Source organism: Pygocentrus nattereri, chromosome 16 (genome assembly GCF_015220715.1).
Source record: "Pygocentrus nattereri isolate fPygNat1 chromosome 16, fPygNat1.pri, whole genome shotgun sequence".
In the NCBI taxonomy this organism is placed as follows: domain Eukaryota; kingdom Metazoa; phylum Chordata; class Actinopteri; order Characiformes; family Serrasalmidae; genus Pygocentrus; species Pygocentrus nattereri.
Window position 1 is genome coordinate 6,604,712 of NC_051226.1, and position 25,961 is coordinate 6,630,672.

At 40.5% G+C, this 25,961-nt stretch overlaps 1 protein-coding gene across 2 annotated transcripts in view; it reads left to right on the forward strand.

Annotated features, from left to right (window-relative positions):
• cert1b (ceramide transporter 1b) overlaps positions 1-22,659 on the forward strand; it is a 72,532-nt gene extending 49,873 nt beyond the window's left edge. The window contains exons 4-18 of one of the 2 annotated variants that reach the window (XM_017723594.2): positions 440-547; positions 1,112-1,250; positions 3,264-3,347; positions 4,867-5,024; positions 8,769-8,861; positions 10,665-10,751; positions 11,437-11,523; positions 13,768-13,851; positions 15,309-15,404; positions 17,126-17,258; positions 20,338-20,408; positions 20,900-21,028; positions 21,406-21,535; positions 21,710-21,845; positions 22,288-22,659. In XM_017723594.2, the coding sequence (XP_017579083.1) occupies positions 440-547; positions 1,112-1,250; positions 3,264-3,347; positions 4,867-5,024; positions 8,769-8,861; positions 10,665-10,751; positions 11,437-11,523; positions 13,768-13,851; positions 15,309-15,404; positions 17,126-17,258; positions 20,338-20,408; positions 20,900-21,028; positions 21,406-21,535; positions 21,710-21,837 (1,527 nt within the window). In that variant the 3' untranslated portion in view covers positions 21,838-21,845; positions 22,288-22,659. The remainder of the gene's footprint in view (positions 1-439; positions 548-1,111; positions 1,251-3,263; positions 3,348-4,866; positions 5,025-8,768; positions 8,862-10,664; positions 10,752-11,436; positions 11,524-13,767; positions 13,852-15,308; positions 15,405-17,125; positions 17,259-20,337; positions 20,409-20,899; positions 21,029-21,405; positions 21,536-21,709; positions 21,846-22,287) is intronic. The other variant, XM_017723596.2, reaches the window with a different exon arrangement.
• Positions 22,660-25,961: the final 3,302 nt, after the last annotated feature.

Sequence of the window (25,961 nt, forward strand, 5' to 3'; positions counted from 1 at the left end):
CACTTGTTTGTTTTGTAATGTTATAGAATTTTCTTAGAAACTTGCCCATCTTTTCACACACATCTTATTTATTTGTACGCTGTTTTGGTTTTTCGGCACTCGGCCCGCCGTAAAGATTTCACTCGTCCTCCCGATACGCCTGTCTCATACTGTTTTTTAAGCATTTATCTGCTGATACTGATATGATTCTGATCTCATTGTGTGTCCCTTTATATTCATTGTTTGTCTAATGAATGACTGTGAAGCTTCACTGACTTGAATTAAGCCCCAGCTGAAGTCTGAGTCTTTGAGTCTATACAGGGTTTTTCCCCTCAAAGATTTTTACAAAATCTTGTCCCTCTTTCCCTCCAACACTCTCCCTCGCTCTCTCTCTCTCTTTCTCTCTCTCTCGCTCTCGCTCTCTCTTTCTCTTGCTCGCTCTCTCTCTCGCTCTCTCCAGGCTGAGTCTGGTTATGGTTCTGAGTCCAGTTTGCGGAGACATGGCTCCATGCTGTCTCTCACCTCCGCTACCAGCGGCTACTCTGCCACCTCCACCTCCTCATTTAAGGTAAGAACACAACTTCTCTGACTCTGTGTTTGTCTCTCAGGCCTCGCTCATAATGACCTCTCCTTCACTGTAAATTCACTGTAAGCACAAACACTTGAACATCTTATGTAGTGGTAGATACCAGTGCACATCTTTAGAGGCAGAGCTTAGATTCACCTCAGCACCTCTACTCAGGAGTTTAGATGACTGTTAGATGACCCAAACTTTATTTAATATACTGTGTATCCACATGTCTCCTGCTCCTCGTTCCTTCTGAAATGAAGGGTATTAATAATGAGTTTGTCCCTCTTTACTGCAGTAAAGCCTCGACTCTTCTGGGAAGGCTTTACACTAGATGTTGATCGTTGCTGTGAGGATTTGCTTGAGCATTAGTGAGGTCAGGTACTGATGTTGGATGGTCAGTTCTGGATCGCTCCAGCTCATCCCAAAAGTACTGAATGGAGTTCCATCATTCCAGAGAACGCAGTTCCAGTGCTCCACAGCCCAATGCTGGGGGTCTGAATTCACTGAGCCCTGATAGATTTTTGACCTTGATTTCTACATGTTCCTTTTCGTGCCTTGCAGAAGGGCCACAGTCTGCGGGAGAAGCTTGCTGAGATGGAGACGTTCAGAGACATCCTGTGCAGACAGGTGGACACGCTGCAGAAGTACTTTGATGCCTGTGCAGACGCTGTGTCCAAGGATGAGCTACAGAGGGACAAAAGTGAGTCCACAGGGTGACCAAGACAATGCAAACACCTTTCTGATCCTCCACGTTGATACAATGAGTGTATTTACCTGCACACAGTAATCCGATCATAATCGGATTTCTGCAGTTGTATTATTCAAAGGGTCATGTAAACACCGTAGTCCTATCCAGATATCCGATTAAGAAATCCGATAAAGAGGCTGGATTTTAGCTCGGTAGTCAGATTTCTCAGTGATGTGAACTCTTACTCTGATTTCTTTCGGGTTTCTCAGTCTGAGCATGTGCAGAACAGACAGCTGTACCAGAAATAAGCGAGCAGCATCGGCGCAAGACGCAGCAATACACCGCAAACACTTTTGGAGAGACACTAAAACGACTACGTTCTCGACAAAATGAAGGATTTAAATATATTTCATCATCTAGATGTGGTTGGTGGTTGGTGTAGTGTAGTGGTTAACACCTCTGCCTTCTATGCTGTAGACTAGGGTTGAATCCCCCACCTGGGTAAGCACCCTACACTATACCAATAAGAGTCCTTGGGCAAGATTCCTAACACCACCTTCGCCTACTTGTGTAAAATGATGAAATTGTAAGTCGCTCTGGATAAGAGCGTCAGCCAAATGCCATAAATGCAAATGTAAAACCTGTATGTTCATATTTTCAGGTGAAGTGGAGTGAAAATGCCGACCTCATAAAGTTTGAGGTTTACAGTATGTTTATGTCACGTCTTCCTCTGTGAGTTTATCGGCTGGTTGCAAAGCAGAAATCTGATTACTGTCTGACTCATGTAGACCTGGAGTTTCCCATTCCCATCTTTCTCTCTCTCTTCACCACTCGCTCCCTCCCATTCCTCTCTCTCTCTCTCTCTCTCTCTCTCTCTCTCTCTCTCTCTCTCTCTCTCTCTCTCTCTCTCTGTCTCTCTGTCTCTCTCTCTCTCTGTCTCTTTTTATCTTGTCTCATCACACTCTTTTTTTTAACACCCTGTCTCTTGCTCTCTGCTTCTTCACTGCTTACTTTCTCTCCCTCTCTCTCTGTCTCTCTTTTTCTTTACCCCCCCCCATTCATTCTTTCTTTGGCAGGATGCTGCAGCAACACAACAGCTCCTGTTGATCCACATGCTCAGCCATTTCTTTTGTTCGCTCAGTTTCCCCCACTCTTCTCACTCCACTTCTCTCTCTTATTCCTTCCCTCTCTTTGTCTCTCTCCTTCTCTCTCCCCTTCCCCTTTAAACCTCACCATTTGACTTCCTCTTTTTCTTGCTGTCTCCCCATCTCTTTTACCTCTTATCTTTCCCTCCCTTTCTTTCCCACTACTTTCTTTCTTGTCCCTCATTTTCATTCTATCCCTCTTCCCACTCTCTCTGTCGTTCTTTTTCTCTGTCCCTCTTTGATCACGCCTGTGTTTCTCTTCCATCTTGTTTTCTTTTCTTCTTTCTCTCCCTTTTCTGTCTCTTCTCCTTCTTTTTCTCTCTCCATCTTTCTCTTTCCTGTCTTTCCCTCTTTCATCTCACTACTTTCTTACAAGTCCCCTTTTTCTCTGTAGCTCTTTTCCGTCTTTCTATCTCTGCCCCCTTTGATCGTGCCTGTCCTTCTCTTCCATCTTGTTTTCTTTTCATCTCTTCTTCTCTCATTTTTTTTCTCCTGCATCTCTTTCTTTCTCTTCCTGCCCCTCCTTTGATCACGCCTTTTGTTTCTCCTCCGTCTTGTTTCCTTTTCTTCCCTTTTCCCCCTCTTCCTCCCTCTTCGATTCTTTCTCTTCTTTCTTTCTTACTTTCTTTTTCTTTCTTTATCCCACTGCCCCCCCCCCTCTCTCTCTTTCTCTCTCTTTCTCTCTCTCTCTCTCTCTCTCTCTCTCTCTCTCTCTCTCTCCAGAAGAAGGTGGTCTATTGTAATGCTGTGGTACAGTGGGCCTCTACAGTGTCTGTCTCACTGTTCAGGCTGCTGTACTGGCAGCTCTAGGCAGTGCCTTCCACAGAGGCCTCTGAGTTCATACTGACTGACTGTGTTTCTCTCCTTGCACTCGATCCAGTTGTGGAGGACGATGAAGACGACTTCCCAACCACTCGCCCAGATGGAGAGTTCCTGCACAACTACAACGGCAGCAGAGAGAAGCGTGAGTTTAATCTCCACCTGAGGACTTACACTGACCACTCGCAGTCTGGCTATAAACGCAGATAAATAAAAATTTGATTTATGAAGCTTATGAATTATTGGAGATTTTTTTAAGAGAACTTTCATGCTGAAGCTTTATCTTCTGCAGTGTGTTTAGCTGTTTATGATTACTCACTTTTATCTCATTTCCACTCTGTATCCCTGTTTGCTCTTTGTTGACTGGTTCAGTTTTAATGTGAAATCTTTTTTACAGTGTTCTTTTGTAATCTAACTGTACGGTGGACTTGAGTATTACTCCAGATTGTATCTCTTTGTTAGGTCTTTATGAAGACTAGCACATTGTGAATGTTCTCAGCTTAAAGTTCAAATTTTTGTTATATAACAGCTGATAAGTGGGAACAGTAGTGGTGCTTTTTGCACATTTAACTACTCATTCTCTTTTTCTCTTGTAGGTAAGACATTGTGAAATTACACAGATCAGGCATAACATTATTAACTCGTTGTCCACTTTATCAGCTCCACTTACTGTATAGCTGCACTTTGTAGTTCTACAGTTACAGACTGTAGTCCATCTGTTTCTCTGATACTCTGTTACCCTGTTCTTCAGTGGTCAGGACCCCCATGGACCCCCACAGAGCAGGTACTATTTGGGTGGTGGATCATTCTTAGCACTGCAGTAACGTGGTGGTGTTATGCTGGTACGAGTGGATCAGACACAGCAGTGCTGCTGTAGTTTTTAAACACTGTCCACTCTATTAGACACTCCTACCTTGTCGGTCCACCTTGTAGATGTAAAGTCAGAGACGACAGCTCATCTGCTGCTGCACAGTTTGTGTTGGTCATCCTCTAGTCCTTCATCAGTGGTCACAGGATGCTGCCCACAGGACGCTGCTGGCTGGATATTTTTGGTTGGTGGACTATTCTCAGTCCAGCAGCGACGCTGAGGCGTTTAAAAACTCCAGCAGCACTGCTGAGTCTGATCCACTCAGACTAGCACAACACACACTAACACACCACCACCATGTCAGTGTCACTGCAGTGCTGAGAATGATCCACCATCTAAATAGTACCTGCTCTGTGAGGGTCCATGGAGGTCCTGACCACTGAAGAACAGGGTAACAGAGTATCAGAGAAACAGATGGACTACAGTCTGTAACTGTAGAACTACAAAGTGCAGCTATACAGTAAGTGGAGCTGATAAAATGGACAATGCGCGTAGAAACAAGGAGGTGATTATAATGTTGTGCCTGTTTGGTGTATATTTAAATATACCTTTAACACTGAAAATAGAACTTTATTTGCCTGTATTAAATTAATTAAAAATTAACAATCCGTCAGGATGATGGTGAAATGATAATAGTGATGATTTTACTGATGAAAGTGATAATAAAGAGGCTCATGGTTCTTTTGATGATAGTGATGATGACAATAATAATGAGGAGGAGGATGGTGATGATGGTGATGATGATGACCATAGTAATGATGATTGTGGTGATAATTATCTCGTTCTATGTCTATAGTGTTCCAGTCTCTGAGCACCAAGGGCATCAATGGGATAGATTTTAAAGGGGAGGCCATCACCTTTAAGGCCACTACAGCAGGGATCCTGGCCACACTCTCTCACTGCATCGACCTGATGGTGAAGAGAGAGGACAGCTGGCAGAGGAGACTGGATAAGGTATCACAACACAGCAGCTTGATCCCTTTATCTTGTGGAGAATAGACAAGTAGTGCTACCTTATTACAATCTACTGTAGAGTTTGGTGTTGCCTTAACACCTCACCTCATTGTACTAGAGCATGGCCATTCCGTAACCATTAACAATTTGCCATGATCAGTATGGTTTGTTTATTTATTTATTTATTTATTTATTCATACTATGCCAAAACTGCAACAGCAAAACGGGCAATTCCAAAATAATTCTAAATAAATTGTTTTAAGATTAAGTGACCCTTACTAGTCCCACAATGGTGAAATTTCACCTCCACATTTATCCCATCTGTGCAGTGAAATGCCACATACACACTAGTGAACACGCACACTAGCAGGCAGTGAGCACACTTGCTCAGAGCAGCGGGCAGCCCTATCCGCAGTACCCGGGGAGCAGTTGGGGGGTCAGGTGTCCTGCTCAAGAGCACTTCAGTCACGTACTGTCGGCTCAGGGGATCAGAGGCTGGTGTTGCTGGGTGGTCATAACGCACCCTGTGTTGCAATGCATGCTGGGGACTCTAGCGCATCTCCGGGTGAAACAGGCTAATAATAATTTTAAAAATTAAAATAATTTTGCGAGCCGAATAGGACTGCCTCACAGGCCTGGCTTTGCCCGCAGGTCTTGTTTTTGACATATGGGTATTGCAGTCTATGTTTAAATAGGGGCGTAAATGTTTAACCTCACTGTGATCTGTTTCATTAAAAAATAAAATAATAATTGTACCAGGAATCAAAAATTTCACCACAATCCGTTTTTTAGTTTTTTTGAATAATCTGTGTGTAGCAGTTGCCCTTTACATTGTGTGAAAATTTAAGGAATGGACCGATAGAAATGCTCCAAAATTGCTTTGAACAAAATCTCTTTAACTTACATTGAAACTGAAGAATGTTCTTCTTCTGATTTTGGAGAGTTGTTTTTCTTCTGGCAGTGATGATATGATTAATACACAAATGTGAGTGGAGGGTCTAGAACTGGCCACAACTAAATTGTGGAAAAAGTTGGGCAAAAACACATAAATAATGAAATAAATCACAAAAGAATCAGCTGGAAAATCTGTCCACACTTTATTTGGATGGTCCCCTATAGATGCTCTACAGATACCTAAATCATTGACAGACTTCCTGGTGATGTTCAGTTAATTATCAACATTGTGGTTAGGATTAGGATTAGGATTTTTAGGTTTAGGTTTTGCGTTTGGGATAGATTTAATAAACTCTTTCACATTAAACTTGTTTTTAGTTGAATGCTACTTCAAGACAGACTAAGCATTTACAAAGCGTCTACAGTGGACCATCAAAATAATGCTCAACTATGAATGAATATGAATTTAATGAATATTTAATTGAATGGTACTTAAAGATTGACTGAGCATTTACAAAACATCTGCAGTGGACCATCAAAATAAAGTATTACGTAAAATTTTTACTTGATAAAAAATGAGTATGTACTTTGTAATTTATTGTAATTGTTTGGAAGATTTCAAAGTAAATGCAGTAAATACTAGTACTCGTTTTTAGTACTTCAGTATTCCTAAGCTTTGAAGAATTCCATATCAATCAATTCCAGATTTCAGTACCTCCGTAGTTGGTCTTATCATCAAAATCCACACTGCTGTCTGCTAGTCTGCAGTCCGTCTTGGACAGTAACTACCCACTTCCAGCACCTCACAGTCTTTTAGTTTCAGTTTGAAATTTAAAAGAACAAATCGAAAATTAATTTTAAAGTCAAAGTTATCAGTTGGCATCTATATCAGGCTTTTTTTAAAGATGCCCAGACCTAATGATGATGCGTCTGTGTTTTTTATTCTTATACTGTATGATTACATCACAGATGTAGTGAACAAAATAAGCAAATTGAAAAATGTCCCAGTGAAAAGACGCATTTCAGTTCAGTGTGTTTTAGCTTTTAGAGATTTTTACGTGTCAGATAAGACACTGATATTGTACTTATCCTTGAAGGGATTAAATCACCGAACTCTGAGCTTTAAATATTGAGCCTTTGTGACATTCAACTGTGGCTAAAACAAGAACCACATACTGGGATCACTCTGGAAAGTGTCTTTTAGAGCCAGTCTCTTTTCTGAGTAGACCACAGAACTAAGGCTGTCACAATTAGTTGATCAAACTTGATATAAAATTACTGATTAAAATTCACCTTTTCAGTGAATAGGCCTTCCCCTGCTGATGTCTTTTAGAGTGAAAAACAGCATGACGGAAAAACCAGTTTATACTTGGTTTTTAAAAAGCTTTTCTCGTTCTGGTTTATCTTTAACCGTCAAGCATTTTGGAATGCTTGATCAGATATGCATGGTTTGTTATTGTTCAGTTAAGTCAGTTTTTTATTGTTTGGCCCAGATTAATCATCAAAATAATCAGTAGATGACTAGACTGCTGGTGTGAGCGATAGTGACTGGTCTCAGCAGGACTTCAGGCGGTTAGTAGGTGTTGTGTTGCTGTCAGCGGAGACAGATTCCTGCAGACTCGTGCTGCAGTTGAGCTGGATCACCGCGTGCAGCGTCCAGCAGTATCAAAACAGAAGCTTTTGTGTTCTGGAAGAATGTCTATTCTGTACTGTTCAATGGAAGGATGTGTTCTCTAGTTCTGGACTGAATACATTCTTTACTGTGGGTTCTAGACCTGGTCTGTGGCCAGAATTCTCCAGATAATCTCCAAAACAGTAACTTTACAGGAGAAGAAAAACATGTTGACTTTGTATGTAAGTTAATGTAACAAAAGTGTATTTTAAGTCATTTTAGATCCATTCTTTTGTGCCATTCCTCATTAAATTTCAAGCATTGTCAGCAGCAGCTGGCACTTTAAAGTTATATATAAAGAAATGAGAAATGACAAAAATAGAGAGGGATTTTGTTCCAGCAGCAACAAAAATTCCTGTATGTTAGGGACATTAATACATTGAAATGCTAGTGTTGAGACATACAGTGCTGTTATGGTTATTGCACAGCAGTACAGCGAAATTTACGGTGCAGAAATTGCAAAATGTTATAAATACATTATATGTTATAAAAAACAGTCCATATCCGCACTCTTCTCACAAGAGCATTCATCCACCATGCATACTAACAATTTAACATTAAGAGATAAATTAAAAAGGCAGACAATAGTTATTAAACACACATGCATCAGTAATATAATATGAATAGTACTTTTACAGTATAAGGGTGAGCAGTATATTACAATACTTTTACAATACTGGGAAAAGCTGTGATGACTGTTATTTTTATTGAACAAAATCCAGTTAAACTGGCCTAATTATGCAGTCACACAGTCAGTGTTCTTAAGTACTGACCATAATTTTGAACATTTTATCATGCCTCTGTAGATCATGACGATAAAATGTCCTTATATTGTCCACCTCTGTTGCAGTGCTTTGAAAACCCAATAAAAGCAACATTGAATATAAAAGTGCTCTGTAGGACTGTCTGCTCAAATCAGAGGGAGAAGGTAGACATGGCTCACAACGCGAGGTTTACGAGATAAGAAAATGTAGCATCACCAAATGGCAGAATGCAATCATTGACTCTTGCTCTCTCTCTCTCTCTCTCTCTCTCTCTCTCTCTCTCTCTCTCTCTCTCACCCTCCCACCTACTCTTTCCATTTCTTTCTGCCTCTGTCTTTCTCTGTCATTCATTCTGTCCTCCTCTCACTCCTTCTCTCTCTTGCTCTCTTGCTCTTTCTCTCCTCCTCTCTCTAGGAGACGGAGAAAAGGAGGAGAGTGGAGGAGGCCTATAAAACAGCATTGTCTGAGCTGAAGAAGAAATCTCATTTCGGAGGCCCGGACTATGAGGTGGGGTTTGTAACGCTACTGAAATATTCTTATTCGCTGCACAGTTCACAGCAGGTGTTGTGTGATAAATGAGGCTGAGAGAGCACTTTTATTATTCCTATACCGTAAAATGCAGCCACTCTGCTTTCTGCAAGATTTCTCGTTTTCTCGGCTGTTTGCTTAACCAGTTCCGATTAAAAATTAGATAAATATTACAGAATGCGGTTATACAGGAAGGTTGACTCGAAAGAGGCCTCAGATATTCTGTTGTAAGTGCTGTTAGGGTGAAGCAATCTGTTCAAAGCTCCATATACTTTGGAGCACATTGCATGTTCTTTGGTTCAGATTACTTCGTCCTAGTGAGGGTTATTACAGAGTATTCAGGGCCTCTTTCGAGTGAATCTCCATGTATTGAAGTAAATTTCACCGTGTGTTTGGTGCAAAATGGTTCTTTGTAGAGAAACTTCCTTGGATTTCTTTGCAGTGGTGGTGATGAGAACCAGGGATCCCCATGTCTACAACACAAATATAACCATTTTGTTGTAATGTTGATTGAAAGTATTTGGCCCTGCATGCGTCTCTCAAAATGTGTTTAAGGCTAAAACCTTTTCAGAAATCGTAAAACAGCGTTTGGGCATCAGGCAGTGAATTCATAAGCATTATATATATGTAATGCCTTTCTGAGAGGGAGCTTTAAGAGCCGCCTGGTTCCTATCACCACCACTGTGAACAGTTCTGACTGAGTTTGTCCAGAATGAACTTAACGCTCTGAATGACTTAACAAGAAGCAAAAGTTTCAAAAAATATCTGAGCAATTCTCCTTTAAAGTAAATGGAAATGGTTACGTAGAGTTTGTTACCAGTGGACGTAATTTTCCTGCATAATTTTTAGACCGCATTATCCTTCATATTTGAAGATGATGCCTAAAAAAGCCTTTAGGTCTATTTCGAAATCCACATTTTATATTTCGGCAATACTCGCTGGTGGTCAAACTCTGCTTCTTTCAAAGATAATCTTTCTCTACTGCGTGAAAAGCATTTCATTTGCAGTGAGTCTTGTGATTAGGTGATTTCTTTCATCTTAACCTCTCATGTTTTTGAAAGAGGCAAGTTTTCACACACTTTCACAAGCTTTTGTGGTTGGTGTAGTGTAGTGGGTAACTATATGTAGATTGTGATTAACGAATGAATCTTTAGATCACACTGAAGGAAATCATGCGAGACGTGAGATGCTGATCTAAAAAAATGGTTTAGAGTTTTGAGGTAAGATAAATAATAAGCTAGTGGGCTATACATAACGAAAAAAGTAATATTAATCAATACGAGTTCTGTTTCAAAACAGGTAAGGATGATGACGTGTTTGGTTGTGTTTTGTTTCTTGCAAAATATCATTTGTTTTTGGCTTTAATTTTAAGAGCCCTGGTTCTGTTTAACTCTCACTGTAGGACAGACTCTTTCACACTGGCTTAACATTAAAGTTTCCTATTCCGAAGTAACAGGTCAAGAAGGGCCCTCTAATAAAGATGGTGCTTTTCAGTCACTCGTGTTATTGTTTGCTACTCTGTGTCGCCCAGAGGAGGATTGGTTAGCCTTTTGAATCTTGGTTCCTCTCAAGGTTTCTTCCTCTTGCTTTTAGGGAATTTTCCTTGCCACTGTCTCCATTGGCGAAGCTCATGGGGGCTTGGGCCCGGATTTTTCTGTAAAGTTCTGTTGTAAAAAGAGCTATATAAATAAACTTTGACGTGACTTCATTGCTATTGTCTTTTTTTAAACTTCTATCTTTCATTCTCGTTGTTTTCTTCCTCTTTGCCTGTCTGATCTTCAGGAGGGTCCAAACAGTCTTATAAACGAGGATGAGTTCTTTGATGCTGTGGAGGCCGCTCTGGACCGACAGGATAAAATAGAGGAACAGGTGCGTTAGGTTACAACCCCCTTCTGCTGTCCACACTGTACTGGTCTGTAGCTCCAAGACAGCCAGGTGAACAACATTAAGGGAACAGCAAAAACCACAGCTTTCCTAGAAACTGCCATGGACCATGTGGTGAAAACACAGCAGGCCAACTGAATCTCCTGGCTGTCGCTTTTTCAAGGGTGAATCCTTCATTCAGCCACCAGTCACAGCATGCATGGTAGTCAGCTGACATCAGTCCCTTCAGCTGATCAGCTGATCCAAACAGCTCCACCTAGGAAACAGAAAGACAAAACACAACACCAGCAGAGGGCAGCAGCAGAGGCGACTTGGACATGAGTTGCATTGAAAATTTTCCTTCTCACACATTGCACGGCAGCGTATATATGTAGCTGCTGTCGGAGCAAAACCTTGTATCTCCATTGTTGTCATTTTTTAGTTTTTGATGTAATTTTAAAGTACCTGTTAATCAGATTTATGTGGGGGAAAGTCTGGTTACATTGACTTGCGGTAAGAGCAGAGTGCATTTTTTCCGTTTTGGAGATACAAGGTGGTGCAACGATAAATACAAGTGAAATAAATAATATATAATATATTAGTGTGTGTAAAATTTGTCATATAATTGTTTTGCAGTTTTGAAGTGTGTTTGAGGTACAAACCTGTTTAAATGGTATTTGTGTGTATGTAGACGGAGAAATCCCGGATACAGAGGTCCAGCCCCATGCCTTCAGGAGACGCCTACTCCACTATGGGCACCCACCGGTTCGCCGAGAAGGTGACTGACACTTTTCCTCTTTAATCGGGCTGAATGTGTCCTCTGATAAATCACCTTACTTAAACACACTGCCTTGCCACAAGTTTGGGAACATCTAGATTTTCAGAATTTTTTTTTTTTTTTATGTATGCTTTGATTTACAGCAATTTGACTTATTCTGTTTAAAGCTGTTCAGATCTTGCAGCAAAACTAAAGGAACACAGGTGCTACCTTGGGAACAATGCATGCCCGTAAACGAAGTGTTGCAAAATGTTGGAACATTGCTGTGAGGATTTGATTGCATTCAGCCACAAGAGCGTTAGTGCGGTCTGGTGCGATGTTGGAAGATCAGATCACTAAATCACTCCAGAGAACTGTTCCACTGCAACACAGCCCAGTACTGGGGGATTTTATGAAAGCTATTTGTGTGCAACCGAAGGCCTGTGTCAGCAATAAGCAACATTAAAGTACCTGAATTCACTCATGGCCTGTCTTGGTGCTGTTTTATGATGACAAAACCTTGGCGTAGTTTTTCTTACTTGAAAAATAAAAGTGTAAATCAAATGATGACTCTGAAAATAAGAAAAAGAAGGCAAAGTGTCCCCAAACTTATGACATGCAGAGTATGTTGTTAAACATTCTCACAAGTTGTCTTCTGTGTTCCTTTCTCCGATTTGAGTATCATTCTCCATATTCTCGTCTTGTACTTCTGTCTCTCTTTCTCTTGTGGTAGTACTATGTCAAGATGTCAAGGTGCCTGAACTTTACGCAAGTCCGGTCATCTTGACTGTCTGTTAGTAGACAGTGCAACTACAGAGTGATTCATCCAAAGATTGATCTGATTTCAAAATGATTTATTTCACTTTAAATCATTACAGATCAGTGCAGTGAACTGTAAATGGTTTAAATGAGTTTAAAGTTTATTATGTAATTTTACAAGTTCTCAGTCTGAACCTCCTCCAGCTGTACCGACTACATCAACACCACAGTCCCCACAGGGGGCAGTCGTGGGCTGGAGGTTAGCAAGACACCTAACCGACCCCGGGTGATGTGGATAGGGTTGCCCACCGCTCCGGGAAAGTGTGCTCACTGCCCCCTAGTGTGCATGTGGTGTTTCACTTCATGGATGCGTTAAATGCGGAGGTGGACTTTAAAAAGTATCACTTCATGAGTCAAACTCATCCCTCTTTCACTGCGATTTCGGAGATCATCACATGTGGCATATAAACAGAATCCTTAATGTACCCCTGCAAAAAAAGTCACACGGCATGAGATCTGGTGATATTGGGGGAGGAGTGGAAGTGCCAAATCCTGGGCTCCTTTGCGGCCAATCCAGCAATGAGGGAGTTCGTTGTTGTGAAATGGTCGAACGTCCCATGTTACCAGATTCAGCATGTAATTGTGGGAAAAGCCAGTCTCGTAACATTTGTAGATATGAGTTTCCCATAACACTGTTTTCCAAGAAGAAGAAAGGACTGTAAATCTTTTCTTGGGATGTGGCACAGAAAACATTGTTTCGGGGAGTCTCTCTCATGCTCAACTGCTGCATGGGGGTTCTCTTCATCCCCTATTCTCACATTGTGATGGTTCGCTTTACCCCTTAGATGAAAAGTGGTTTTGTTACTGAATACCAAGCACGTGTTCTTGTTCTCGAGCATAAAATCACAAAATTCCACACATTTTTCTTTATTCTCAGGTTTTAGGGCTTGCAAAAGTACGATTTCATGACTAAGCGTCGCCTCAAAACACACCAGTCATCTGAGGGAGTGATGGCTCTCGGCTGGCACATCTAGTAGTTTCCTGGGCTGCATTGGAAACTCGCTCGTATTCGTTGAACGTCCTCTTCAGAAACATAAGGTCGCCCTGTGCTCTTCACTGTTTTTCTTGGAACTGTTGGTACCAGCAATGACAACATTTGTTGTAACAAATTACAACGCTGACAAGGAAAATCACATTGCACAGTTATATCACTTTTATTGAAGTGGAGAGCGCGAAACGCTTTCTGCTCAGGGGTCTCATCTCCTCTCAGACTAAAGGGAGCCATCTTCCGGGGACAGAATCTTTATGACCCCCTCTTCCAGTTGGGTTGTGATTGGTTCCTAGGCACCTCACGATTGTTGAAATCGGATGAATCTTTTTGAATCACCCTGTACCTGGAGGACTGAAAACATTCATAGACATATTTCTCTGTCTCCGGCTTTCGTTTTATGACTGCTTACCATGAATTGTTTCCACTTTTTCTCCATCCTCTGCCTCTGCCTCCAGTCTCCCTCTCCACCCTCCTCCCCTCTGTCCTGTGCTGTAGCCCTCAGCCCCCCTCTTCACCATGAGCACAGGTTCAGTGCTGAGGTAACAGCGCCCCCTGTGTAACGCTGTTCTCTGTTGCACTGCAGATGATGGGCAGGTTGTAGTACAGCAGTGTAATGGCGTGTCACTGAAGCAGCAACCTAGATTAACCTAAAACATATCTGGATAGGACATGATTGCTTATAGAATTATCTCATCCAAGGAATGTTAAACTAGAAAAGAAAGGCAGAAAGCAAAATCAGGCGAATATTGATGCATTGTTCAGTTGAACCGTCTTTCCTCGCTTTTTCTTTTTTAGTAATCTTCCACAGCACTGTCGTGTTTCAAAACAAACAAAAACAAGATAAGAATCCTTTATTCGTCCCACAACGAGGAAATTCACTTCTACATTCAGCCTGTGCTATAACACCTTTAGGCTGGCTTTACATAGTGAAACTTTAAAGCACCTTTATTTGCATGAAACCTACATGAAAGTAAATTGCACTTGAGTTGCATGATATTAGTGATACTAGCGACAAGCATCTCAACTGTGTGAAATTAAATAATCTCAATTAAACAATATGGTTAATTTTCAGCTAAAATTTCAAGATTGTGACAGACCTGATGCCTGATCTGTTTCAGGAGCTTAAATGAGTTGCTACTGGGGCAGTACAGTGTGTTATTACTCATAGTGCAATATTGGCTCTTGCAACACTGCTATGACAAAAGGCTACAATATCCAAACAGCCTTTTAATAAATGATAAAACTCATCACTGTGTGCCGCGAGCTACTTTAACAACGCCCTAGTTGCTGCTCATATGGCTGAAATGAAAAGTGTTTAGTTTGCATGAAGCTTGTGTTTTGTAAGTCTTGTGGTTTTGACAGTCTTGGTGGATAATTTTAATAAATGCCCTCTGAAAAAATTACGGAAGTCTGGAGAAGCCATTAGGTAGTTATAAATTTCTGGATTGTTATTTTGAGATAACGAGTTAATTATCTTGTTATCTCAAGATAAGTTACTTATCTTATCTCAAGATAACAAAATTATCTTGGAATAACATGTTACTTATCTTGTTATTTCAAGATAACAATTGCTATCTTGAAATAATGAGAAACTTATCTCTAACAAAATTATCTTGAAATAACGAGTTACTTGTTTTAAGATAACAAAATTATCTTGGAATAGCAAGTTTCTTATCTTGTTATCTCAAGATTAAAGATGTTATCTCAAGATAATGAATTCTTTATCTAGCTGTCTCAAGACCACAAAATTGTTATCATGAAATAACAAGTTACTTGTCTTGTTATCTTGAAATAACGAGTTGCTTATCTCAAGATAACAAAATTAGACTTCCGTAAATTTTCCCCAAGTTTGGGATATTTTTACAGTGGCCGTTGTTTTTGTGAGTTTTTGTAAGTTTTGTGTTGTGGATGTAGCAGAGAGAAGAGTCTGAGGGGAAATGACCTCTGATCCTCGTACTTCCTCTTTCTTCCTCTATCCCTGTCTTATCTGGTACAGGTGGAGGAGATGGTGCAGAGTCACATGACGTACTCCCTACAGGATGTAGGCGGAGATGCAAACTGGCAGCTGGTGGTGGAGGAGGGAGAGATGAAGGTGAGACTGGAGGGAGGTATCTGGGGTTTCCAGAGAGAGAACTGGTGTTCATTCTCAGAAAAAAGGTACTAAACTGTCACTGGGGCAGGACCACTCTTATCACTGGGGTGGGACCCTCAAGGTTCCATTTCAGGACCTTTAGTCAGGGAACATAACTGAACCATAATCCACTGAAATGATCTGTTCTAAGCTGTACTGACACCCCGCCTCGCCTCCAGGCATTTAGTCTACTGTTCTGTTTTAAACCATTCGGTTATGAAAAGGTGCAAATACCAACTTTTCACCTGGAAGAACTGATTTAAGCTTCATAAATGGACCTTAAAACCACTGTTGGACCTTTTGAGGGAACATTTACTGTTTATTGTTTGTACCTCGATGAAAGAAAAAGGTACCATCACAGTGCCTTTCTAACAGTGTTGTAGTGTTACACTGATCATTAATGTTATAAGTGGATTGGAAGAACATTTTTGCAGCCTGATCAAAGTGTAATTACTTGGTTCCAGGTTTGGTATTTCCCACAGCCCTCTGCAGTCACTCCACTCCAGGTTTCTGGTTTTATTTAGGGATTATTTCTGATCCCTGGTCTAAGCATTCCGTGATCACTCTGAACCAGCTCCACACCAGTTTTTTCTTTCCCCTCCACTCTCAGAGCGTTCTCTAATCGCTGTACTCCCACTCCGCTCCAGGTTTTCTATATTCCTGTATTCTGCTCTGTATTCTTCATTCATAGAATATATCTGTTTTATGTGTCTCTTATCTGAATGAATCAGGCTAAAATCATTTTAACAAGGAAAAATACTTTTGTTTAGCTTTCTTTGCACCAACAATAACAGTCTCTCAGTGTAGTTATCACCTTCCCACACGTTCACCCTCTTCAGCAGTAATTTTGGTTATACATTTGTATTTTGGATTGTTCTGTTTTTTATATAAAATACTTTGCTAACTCCATTTAACTGACTGATTTGAAGAGGATATTTAACCCTTTATTGCACGCAATGAGAGCAATTCTTAAAACAATATTTGATTCACTTTTTTTCATAAACTCGACCTCATAATTAAATTCAAAAACATTAAAAATAGTAAAGTGTGCAGAGGTCTTTTGCAGTATGTTGCCTTGAAGCAACATTGTGCAACAAGGGAAAGAAATGATATCGAGCCGTGTTCCCTGAAGTGGTAAGACCTGGTTTGTGACTGGCTAGATCCATTCCACTATCACAGTGTTGCTTCTAGGTAACAAACATGTTTGTGCAAATTCTCAGAACAAAAAAAATTATACTGAACTTTAAAAAGGGGTTTAAAAGTGCCCACTAGGAGAGAGTATGACTAAGTGCATGCTTTTTATTGGCTTACCCAAACTCTTCCTTTTATTGTTAACCCTGTCATTGCCTTTAAATATGTATAATGTTGTTAAAGTATGGAAAATAAGTTTGTTGCCTTGAGGCAGCATTGTGCAGTAAAGAGGTTGACAGACATACCATAAAATCTTATTTTTGCTACTTATTCAAAAATATCCATGTCAAATTATGCTGTGTTAGGCACTTTGTGAGGTGTGTACAGAAAATAACTAAATAAAAACATCAAAGTGAGTGTCACTTGTCATTGTTTTAGGGGGAAAAGGTAAAGTTTAACTCAAAAATACCATATTTCTTTCTTTCTGATTAGTGCACATGCACAGTATGATACACTGATGGCTTTTAAATTCCCTGTATGTGTATATGCAGGTGTACAGGAGAGAGGTTGAGGAGAACGGTATCGTGTTGGACCCTCTGAAAGCCACACACGCAGTGAAGGGAGTCACAGGTCACGAGGTCTGCCACTATTTCTGGGATACAGACGTCCGCAATGACTGGGAAAGTGAGTGTATATATGTTCACACACACACACATTCTTCTCCTTACATATAATGATAGAAATACCGTATGTACTGAAGTCACTGGTAGGAGTGTGCTTAAAGGGAAAACTCCAGCATTTTTCTACAGAAATCTCCTTCACCATAAACACACTTCTAATAGGCGGCTTTAGACAGTTGCTGTATTCTGTCAGCAAACGTTTATGCAAATAATTCAGGGATTCAGGAATTCTTCATTTTAAAATTCAGTTTGTTAATTAGGCTGTAAATCTCTGAGATAAATCTTCGTGAGTACAGCTTTTTTAGGACCTTCTCTCTTGTCTCTTCTAACAGCTACACTGCTAGACTGAAGGTTGTAGTTTCAGATGTGCAGCTGCCTTCTGCTTTTGGAGTTTTGAGTCAAAAGTGAGGGAAATGCAGCACAGTCATTGTCTGGTGATTAAGGCTGTAAAAATAAATGTAAATTTGAATATCCATCAAATTCAGTGGCTAAAAATACACATGCAGTTGTAGAAAATCAGAGAACTTGTAGAGAGGAGAATTACCGCTCTGTCATGTCTTCTGGGTTTCTCAGACTCTAGGGGCCGCTCCCGGGCGGGTCCACAATGAATGGGTTTAGATTGTGCATTTGAGCAAAAAATCAGTTTATAAATGCTTAAACTTTTTTAACATGAAATAATGCATTAATTTCCTGAACACAGAACAGCATAAAACATTTTTAAAAACTTTTCAACTACATTCATGACGTCAGTGAGCACAAACAGCCAATAAGCTGCTCCGCTCGCCAGTCAGTCATCACTCAGTAGCAGTAATATTAGTGTCCTGCTTCCCCAAACCCGTTTGCTGTAGGAAAAAAAGGAAACACAGGGATGTTTTTATGCTTTTTAGTGAAATACACCCTTTTACTTTCTAAAATGAAAGTTCTGGGTAAGTGAATAGAAACTGTTTTAACTTTTCGTTTTTAGCGTTTAGCTCCATTTATCCGTTCGCTGGCCGCCTTCTGTCGTTTTGCAGTCGTGTTTTTAGTGTAACGGGGGAAATAGGAAGTGGCTCCTCATAAGCCAGCTTTGGTAGAAAATGTCCTTTACAATGACTCCCAGTATGTTCCAGACCAGGAGATGTAACGGCTACCAGACGCACGGGAGAACAAGTCATTAATGACCCTAAATGAATCAGACAAATGTAGAATGTATGGGGGTCCGTGAGTTCCTGAGCGATGTGTTTACTTTTTAGAATGAATAACACTAATACTAGTATGAGGGAAGTGAGTGAGCTGCTTTAGATGCCAGACTATGTGCATTTTTACTTGCACTACCATTCTGCATTAGCTCGTAATGACAGTAGGACGTCATTGGTTTGGAAGTCCTTTTGGTCCTGTGTGCCTATTTTTTCCAACAGCCATCCCATAACCTTTGTATCCTACTGTTTGTATTTGCGTTTAGATCACGTGTCAAGCTCCAGTCCTTGTGGACCAAAACACTGCATGTTTCAGCATGCCGCGTCAATAAACACACTTGCTTCAGCTCATCAGCTCATCAGCTGAACAGCGAGGCCTTCATGAACTGAATTCAGAGTGGTAGATGAGGGTAAACGCTTATCTCAGCAGCACTTTGGCCCGAAAGTTCCCCAGTTTGACATGCCTGATCTAGACAAATACTGTATTTAAAACGAGAATACAAATGCAAACAAAGGGACAGTCTAATTTCTTAATTCCAGTTACAGTCCTGCTAGTAATTGGCAGCGCAGTACAGGTGCAGCAGGTTAAAAATGATTTGATTCAAAGAATGGCAATGTTTTTATAGCCACACTAACACAGCATAGTCTCCAGTGTCTGTGCTCTCATGGATAATAAAGCTGATTACATGCTTTTAGGTCGCTGTAATATGCTCAACCCCTGCGTCCAGCAGTCCACTTCAGCCCAGTGCTCAGTATGGAAGAGGGCTCAGATCTCAAGCTGCTGTTTTCTCCTATCGGTTTAATGCCCTTCCTTTCTGCTATCCATGTCCCTGTAATGCACTTAGTTTTCCATTTAATTTAGTCGGTGCATTAGAACCCATTTTACTGCGTTACCAGTATGGTGGAGGTTTTGAAAGGACATTGTAAGAAATTAACAAATGTTCAGTTCATATTAAAAAAAAACAAAAAAACACAGATTATTGATTCAAAACTTTAAGTGCATTTTGCCATGACAAGGTAACATGGCCTTGTACATATGCTGTCCTTGTCAGGCATGAGGCTGAAGCTTTTGCTTTAGCTAGAAAAAAACTCTACGTTAGTCTATTTATTAATTCTCTAATTAGTTTGCAGCCTTAACTGAAAGTTGTTGGTGCTAAGTGCTAGCTAGCAATAACAGTGTAGTTATATTTTAGTATAGCAAATGCTCATGGCAGATCAAAATGCTAATCTCTATTTAAAAAGTGCTCACCAACTGAATGGGATGCTCTAATGCAGCTGCACGTAATCCTAAGGTCACCATGTCCAATGCCAAGCATGGGCTAGAGGGGTATAAAGCCCCCCACCACTGGGCTGTGGAGCAGTGGAGATGGAGTGATCCAGAACTGACAATCCAACATCAGTCCCTGACCTCACTAATGCTCAATCAAATCCTCACAGCACTGTTCAACATCTAGTGTAAAGCCTTCCCAGAAGAGTAGAGGCTGTTACAGCAGCACAGACTCACTATTAATGCCCTTCATTTCAGAAGAAGCGCTGGAGAAGCAGGAGTCTACAAACCTTTGGACACACAGTTTATCACATTTCAGATGCCTGTAATATCCGGGCTTTCTAGTCCACAGGATGTAAGATGTGGAGCTGGCATGCCGTTGATCAAACGTCTCCTAAAGGCTTCAGACTCCAAAACCTCTTATAAAGAAACATGAGAGAACTCTAAGTTCTGGAGTATTAGTGCTGATTCAGTATTGAAGACATCAACTAGACTTGCAAACCTTTAGTAGTTCAGTTTCAGTAATATTTTTCTCTCTCTCTCTCTGTTTCTCTCTCTCTCTCTCTCTCTCTCTCTCTCTCTCTCTCTCTCTCTCTCTCTCTCTCTCTCTCTCTCTCTCTATCTCTATCTCTCAATTCCAGCCACTGTTGAAAACTTCAACATAGTGGAGACATTGTCAGATAACGCCATAATCGTGTACCAGACCCACAAGGTAAGGCAGCTGACACCAGCCGAATGCGTCCATTCTTTGTGTTTGTCACTGATTTTGGCTGCTGGGATTCTTTTAGCAGGTGCTGAAGTTTCGTGCTTCCTCAAACCTGATTTGTATTATGGCAGGGTTCCTAATAAATATTTAATTCTGTTGCATTTCAGTTTATTTTAATGTTGTATCTTTGCATTATGTTCAAATTTTCATGATCAATGGACCAAACAAAATGTCCCAAAATTACTTGGAAACAATTCCGGTTCCATTGACTTGCATTAAAAGTAGAGTAAGTTTTTTGCTTCTCCTCTAAAGTTACCGTTTTAGAGATACAACTAAAACTAGAGATAGTTTTCTTCTGACAGCAGCAAAATTTCATTTGTCACTTTTACCTCTAACTTGGGTTAAGGGGTTTCTTTGCTTACAGATTTCTCCGAGAGATTTCTTCTGACAGTGTTTGAAGGTGTTGATTGGTTTAACTCTGAGCTTTTGTCTGGCAGAGGGTGTGGCCTGCGTCACAGAGAGATGTGCTGTATTTGTCGGCAATCCGTAAGATCATAGCCAACAACGAGAACGACCCTGACACATGGATTGTCTGCAACTTCTCTGTCGACCACGACAACGCCCAGGTAAAAAAAAAAAAAAAAAAAGCAGAGATTTGTTGAAATTGTATTGCTTGGCCAGTATTAATGTTCCGCAGATTTATTGGCATTTATTGGCATTGCAACAACTAAACATACTGTTGAGAATTAAGTGAACTTTGACGATTGAGCTCGAACTGACAGTTATGTTTGACAATTGAGTCATATCAGCAAGTAACGCATTGTTTTTCCAAGGCGTTTGCAGAATTTTTGACCATATGAAACTCTAATGGATGACATTATGCGTTAATCAGGTTTTTAATCAATGACCAATTTTCGCTTGGACCAAAATGTTGATAGCTGTGACTGTTTACATTGTGATATACTGTTTCCTCATTGCAGTATTTCACTTTGTGTACTTTCAGCCAAGCAGCAGGTGTGTCCGTGCCAAAATCAACATTGCCATGATCTGCCAGACGTTGGTCAGCCCACCAGAGGGCGACAAAGAGATCAGCAGAGATAACATACTGTGCAGAATCACATACGTCGCCAATGGTGAGCGCACACTTTTCAGTGAAGGACACAACAATGATTGCTATCTGTCTTTTGTGGATGAAGGATTTTATATGAAATAATTATTTTAGCTATGAGATGGATAATGAACTGTGCAGTGTGTAATCATTACTGCAGTGTGATGTATGGTTGTTAATTCTCTGTCCCGTGGTGCAGTGAACCCCGGTGGTTGGGCCCCAGCCTCTGTACTCAGAGCCGTGGCCAAGAGAGAATATCCCAAATTCTTGAAGCGCTTCACCTCATACGTACAGGATAAAACTGCCGGCAAGCCCATCCTCTTCTGAACGCTCAGGTGACTCTTCCAGAAGCTTCTCTGACTTTCATTGATGATCTAAAATCATTTACAACGCAGTAACCTTTTCTGTTTTTTACCTTTTGGTATCCTTTATTTTTTAACTCATTTTATCTTGTTTTCTGTCTTGCTTTAATGCCTTAATTACTCTTTATTTACCTTTTAATTTCTTTCGTTTTGATACTTTTGTACACTTATGTTAAATATCTTTAAAGGCACTACTACTACTTCTTGTGGCTTATACACAAGTGTTCAAAAGTTTGGGATCAGTTTTCAATAAAATGTACAACAGTGTTGCAGATTAGTGTCTGAAGTTAATCTGTTATTATTCTACTGGTCTAAAAGGTTAGGCTTCAAATAATTAGTACAAATCTGTATTTTACAAAACAAAAAGTATATAAATAAGTAATAAATCAGTAATAAATGTTCTCTTTCTCTACAGCATCCCACTCTACACTCCCAGCTACCCCCCCCCAGCCCCTCTTCTCCAGACTGTTCAGAACCATGGCTGCCACAAGAAGCAAACTACATTACCCACGAGTCATTGCTGCAGTCCTCCATAGATGCCCTGTAGGCTTTAAAGCGGTCCTGAGGCTTTAACCTATTCGCCGCTACTGTGCCTCTGTGCTAGCATCTCACGCTGAGAGGAGTACAGAGATTGCCAAACATCAACATTTGTTCTGAATTTTCTGGCGCATATATATATATTGAAAGATATTAAGATATATATGTATGTATGTACGTATGTGAGATAAACAAAAAGGTTTATATAATGTCATTTTGAAGGTGAAAACAAATGAAAGGCTCTATTTTAGTCCTGCTTTTGGTCTCTCTTTTTGTTTTCCCTGGTTTTTTTTTTTTTGTTTTTTTTTTTTTTTTTTGGAAGCAGATTTTGTGGTAATTTTTTACTCTCAGGCAGTGTTCATAAGGCTACGCGACGTCTACACAAGCCCTTCACAACAGCTCACATCACTGTGATATACACTAAATAACAGAACCCTCCAGACTGAGTCAAAGTAATGAGAAATTGAACAATTAACATAAATTTAATTTTGGGCTACTTTGCAAATTTCTCAGTCTCAGCAAAACCTGCAGAAGCTGAGGTGGAAGCCTAACACTGGAATGAGTGGGGTAAAAACCGCTGCCAACAAACAGTAGAATTGAAATATATGACAGCACGTCATGAAGGCCCAACATAAAACAATGTATACTGTGATGAGTTTTATTGTCTCCAGTGAAAGACGAGCAGAGTGATAAACTCACTCGGTTACTTGAAGGGGAATTCCAGTGATTTATAAATTGTATGTATAATTCAGTGGATGTAGTGTGAACAGAGAGATTCAGAGGGTTTGGTGTGAAATGGTTACAGTGGTGGTGATAGGAACCAGACGTCGCCATGACTACGACACAGATATAGACATTTTATTTACCATCCAGAACCACCAGAGAACCTACATGAGTCTTCTGAGTTTATATGGAATGCTGAAGATAAAGTATTGGAAAATCTGTGGGAGAAAAAAGTTCTCTTCGAGTGTTATTTTCCCTTATGACACCTTATGTACCTCTCAGCTGTGAATAGATCATGGGAAACTACATTTCTGCTTTGCAGCCAGCCAATAAACTCACAGAAGACGTGACGTAAATATCGTGTTGAATATCATGGAAACTTCATACCGTGGCTTTTTTTATTTATTTATTTAAAACGCGCTGCTTTACCTGAAAATATGAACATCATCTAGAAGATGAACAGTATTTCAATTATTTATTTCTTGTTTGGTTTCTGTGTCGCTCCAAAAGTGTTTCGCTGCGTCTCGAGACATCACCATCTGATCTCGTGAGAAATCTGAAAGAAATCAAAGTTCACAGCACTGAGAAATCTAATTACTGAGCTAAAATCCAGCCTCTTTATCAGATTTCTTGATCAGATTTCTAGATCGGAGTGTGGTGTTTATAAGACCATGTGAATAATCTGCAGAACTGCAGAAATCTGATTATGATCAGATTATTGAGTGCATGTATATACAGTGTCTCGGGCATCAGGCATTGCATTTATAACCATTTCATATAACAACTTTCTGTAAGCTTTTAGAGGAGGACGTCTGGTTCCTATCACCACCACTGTGAACAATTCCGTTTCTCTAGAATGGAAAGTTTCTCACCAAACCACTCTGAACGACTCTGCTTGCATCTTAACAGTTTAATTGGGCAGAAAGCGAGAAAAATTGGTGTAGTTGCCCTGTAAGAGTGCTGACTCCAGCTTGCCTCTAGATAACATTGTGTAGGTTTATATCAAGCTGCCTTGTAGCCTTAGAAAAGCTGCTCTACAGTAGTGTTGGGTGTTTTCTTTGGGTTGTTTTGCTGGCTGCTTTTCTCCCCTCCATGCTGCTAATACTCTAATACAGAACACAGCGCTTGGGTCATCCCCTCCACCGTCCCCAAAAACAGACTCTTAACACGCTTGTATCTCAACTGTGAGGGCTTGTCATTGATCTGTGACCTACAACATGACCTATGACTTTGTCTTTTCGCCTCGATCTCTTTGATGAAGCCCGGCTACCCCGGTGCTGACGAGGAGGTGGTTTGGAAAAGCATTTTTTTTTTCTTTATTCTTTTTTGTTGTTGATGTTTATTGCTGTTGTTAATTTCTTCTTTTTGTTTCCAGGAATCTCTAAATTGGTCAGTTTTTAGTTGTACCTGTGTGCCATTAAGCGGCAAACTGTAGCACAATTAAGGATCAGTAGTGCTAGACGAGAAGTGGGATTTTTAAATAGGGGCAGATGGACGTTTTATGTCTTGATTATTTGTATATAATTTCATAATTATTGCTTCAGCTGTGAGTGAGATTGTCAGCCAATGCTTTTGTGTGATTCATCGAACCTCCACATGCCTTAGAGAGGGGTGAGTGCGAGCGTGAGAGAGTGTGAAACGAGCAAACTCGAGTCTGTGAGCGTGTTCGTCTTCGAGGAGTGACGAGGGGTGCGATTGTCTATAAATCACTAGTGAAGTGCCTCAGTCTAGACCATAAATCAGAAAACATGCTGCGAGGTACCTCCCACAGCCATGATCTCTGAAAGCAGAGGGAAGGCTTGAAAAATGTCCAGCGTCTGAAGATAAGACTTTTTTTTTTTTTTTGATTTCTTAACTCTTATTAGTCAAACTATGTGATTTTGCAATCAGCAGGGACAAAGACAGATGTGCTCAGTGGGTGGGTGAAATGCCGATCAGCGTTGTTGTTTTTGTTTGAGTAGACCTCTGAAGTCGAGAGTAGAGGTGGATGATCCAGGTCCAAAAAGTAAAAACCCTCCCCAGGATTTTGTTCCAACTGCTTGACAGCAGCAAAGGTGTTCAGGCAGTTGGAACAAAATCCTGGGGAGGGTTTTTACATTCTGGACCTGGATTACCCACCTCTAGTCATGAGCCATCATGTAGTCAGCATTATGTCCATATCGGGAAGTTTGAGTCTGAACAAATTTCCCTATGGAAAAAGAACTGCTGTTACGCCTCGTGGTAAAATAACCTGATATATTTTGTTGTGTGCACAATTTTCACCGTAATATCACTGGATGCTCTGACTTTAAGAAGGTGGAATATGAATGCTGCTACATGCAAGCTCACAATGCATTAAATCCACATCAGAAGACTGGCAACCTCACCAGAATGCCCTTCACAAGCTTTCTTAACCCTCTACTGCATGTGTTAGGAGAGCATAATGTAGGCAGGTGTCATTTTGGGGTATGTTGCCCTGGGGCAACATTGTGCGACAATGGGAAGAAATGATAGACTTGTGTTCCCTGAAGTGGTGAGACCTGGATTGTAACTGGTCAGATCCTTTCTACTGTTGCAGTGTTGCTTCTAGGCAACAAATGTATTTCTGCAAATTCTTATAACAAAAAAAAATTCATACTGAAAGTTTAAAAAGAGGTTTAAAAGTGCCCACTAACAGGAAAAGAGTATGACCAGGAACGTGCTTTTTGTTGACCTTTTCCTTTATTGTTAGCCCTGTCATTGTCTTTATATAGGGTTTGTTATTGTAAAGTGAGGAAAGTGGATTTGTTGCCCTGAGGCAACATTGTGCAAGTGCTGACGTTTAAAAGTAGACTCACTTTGACGCGACAT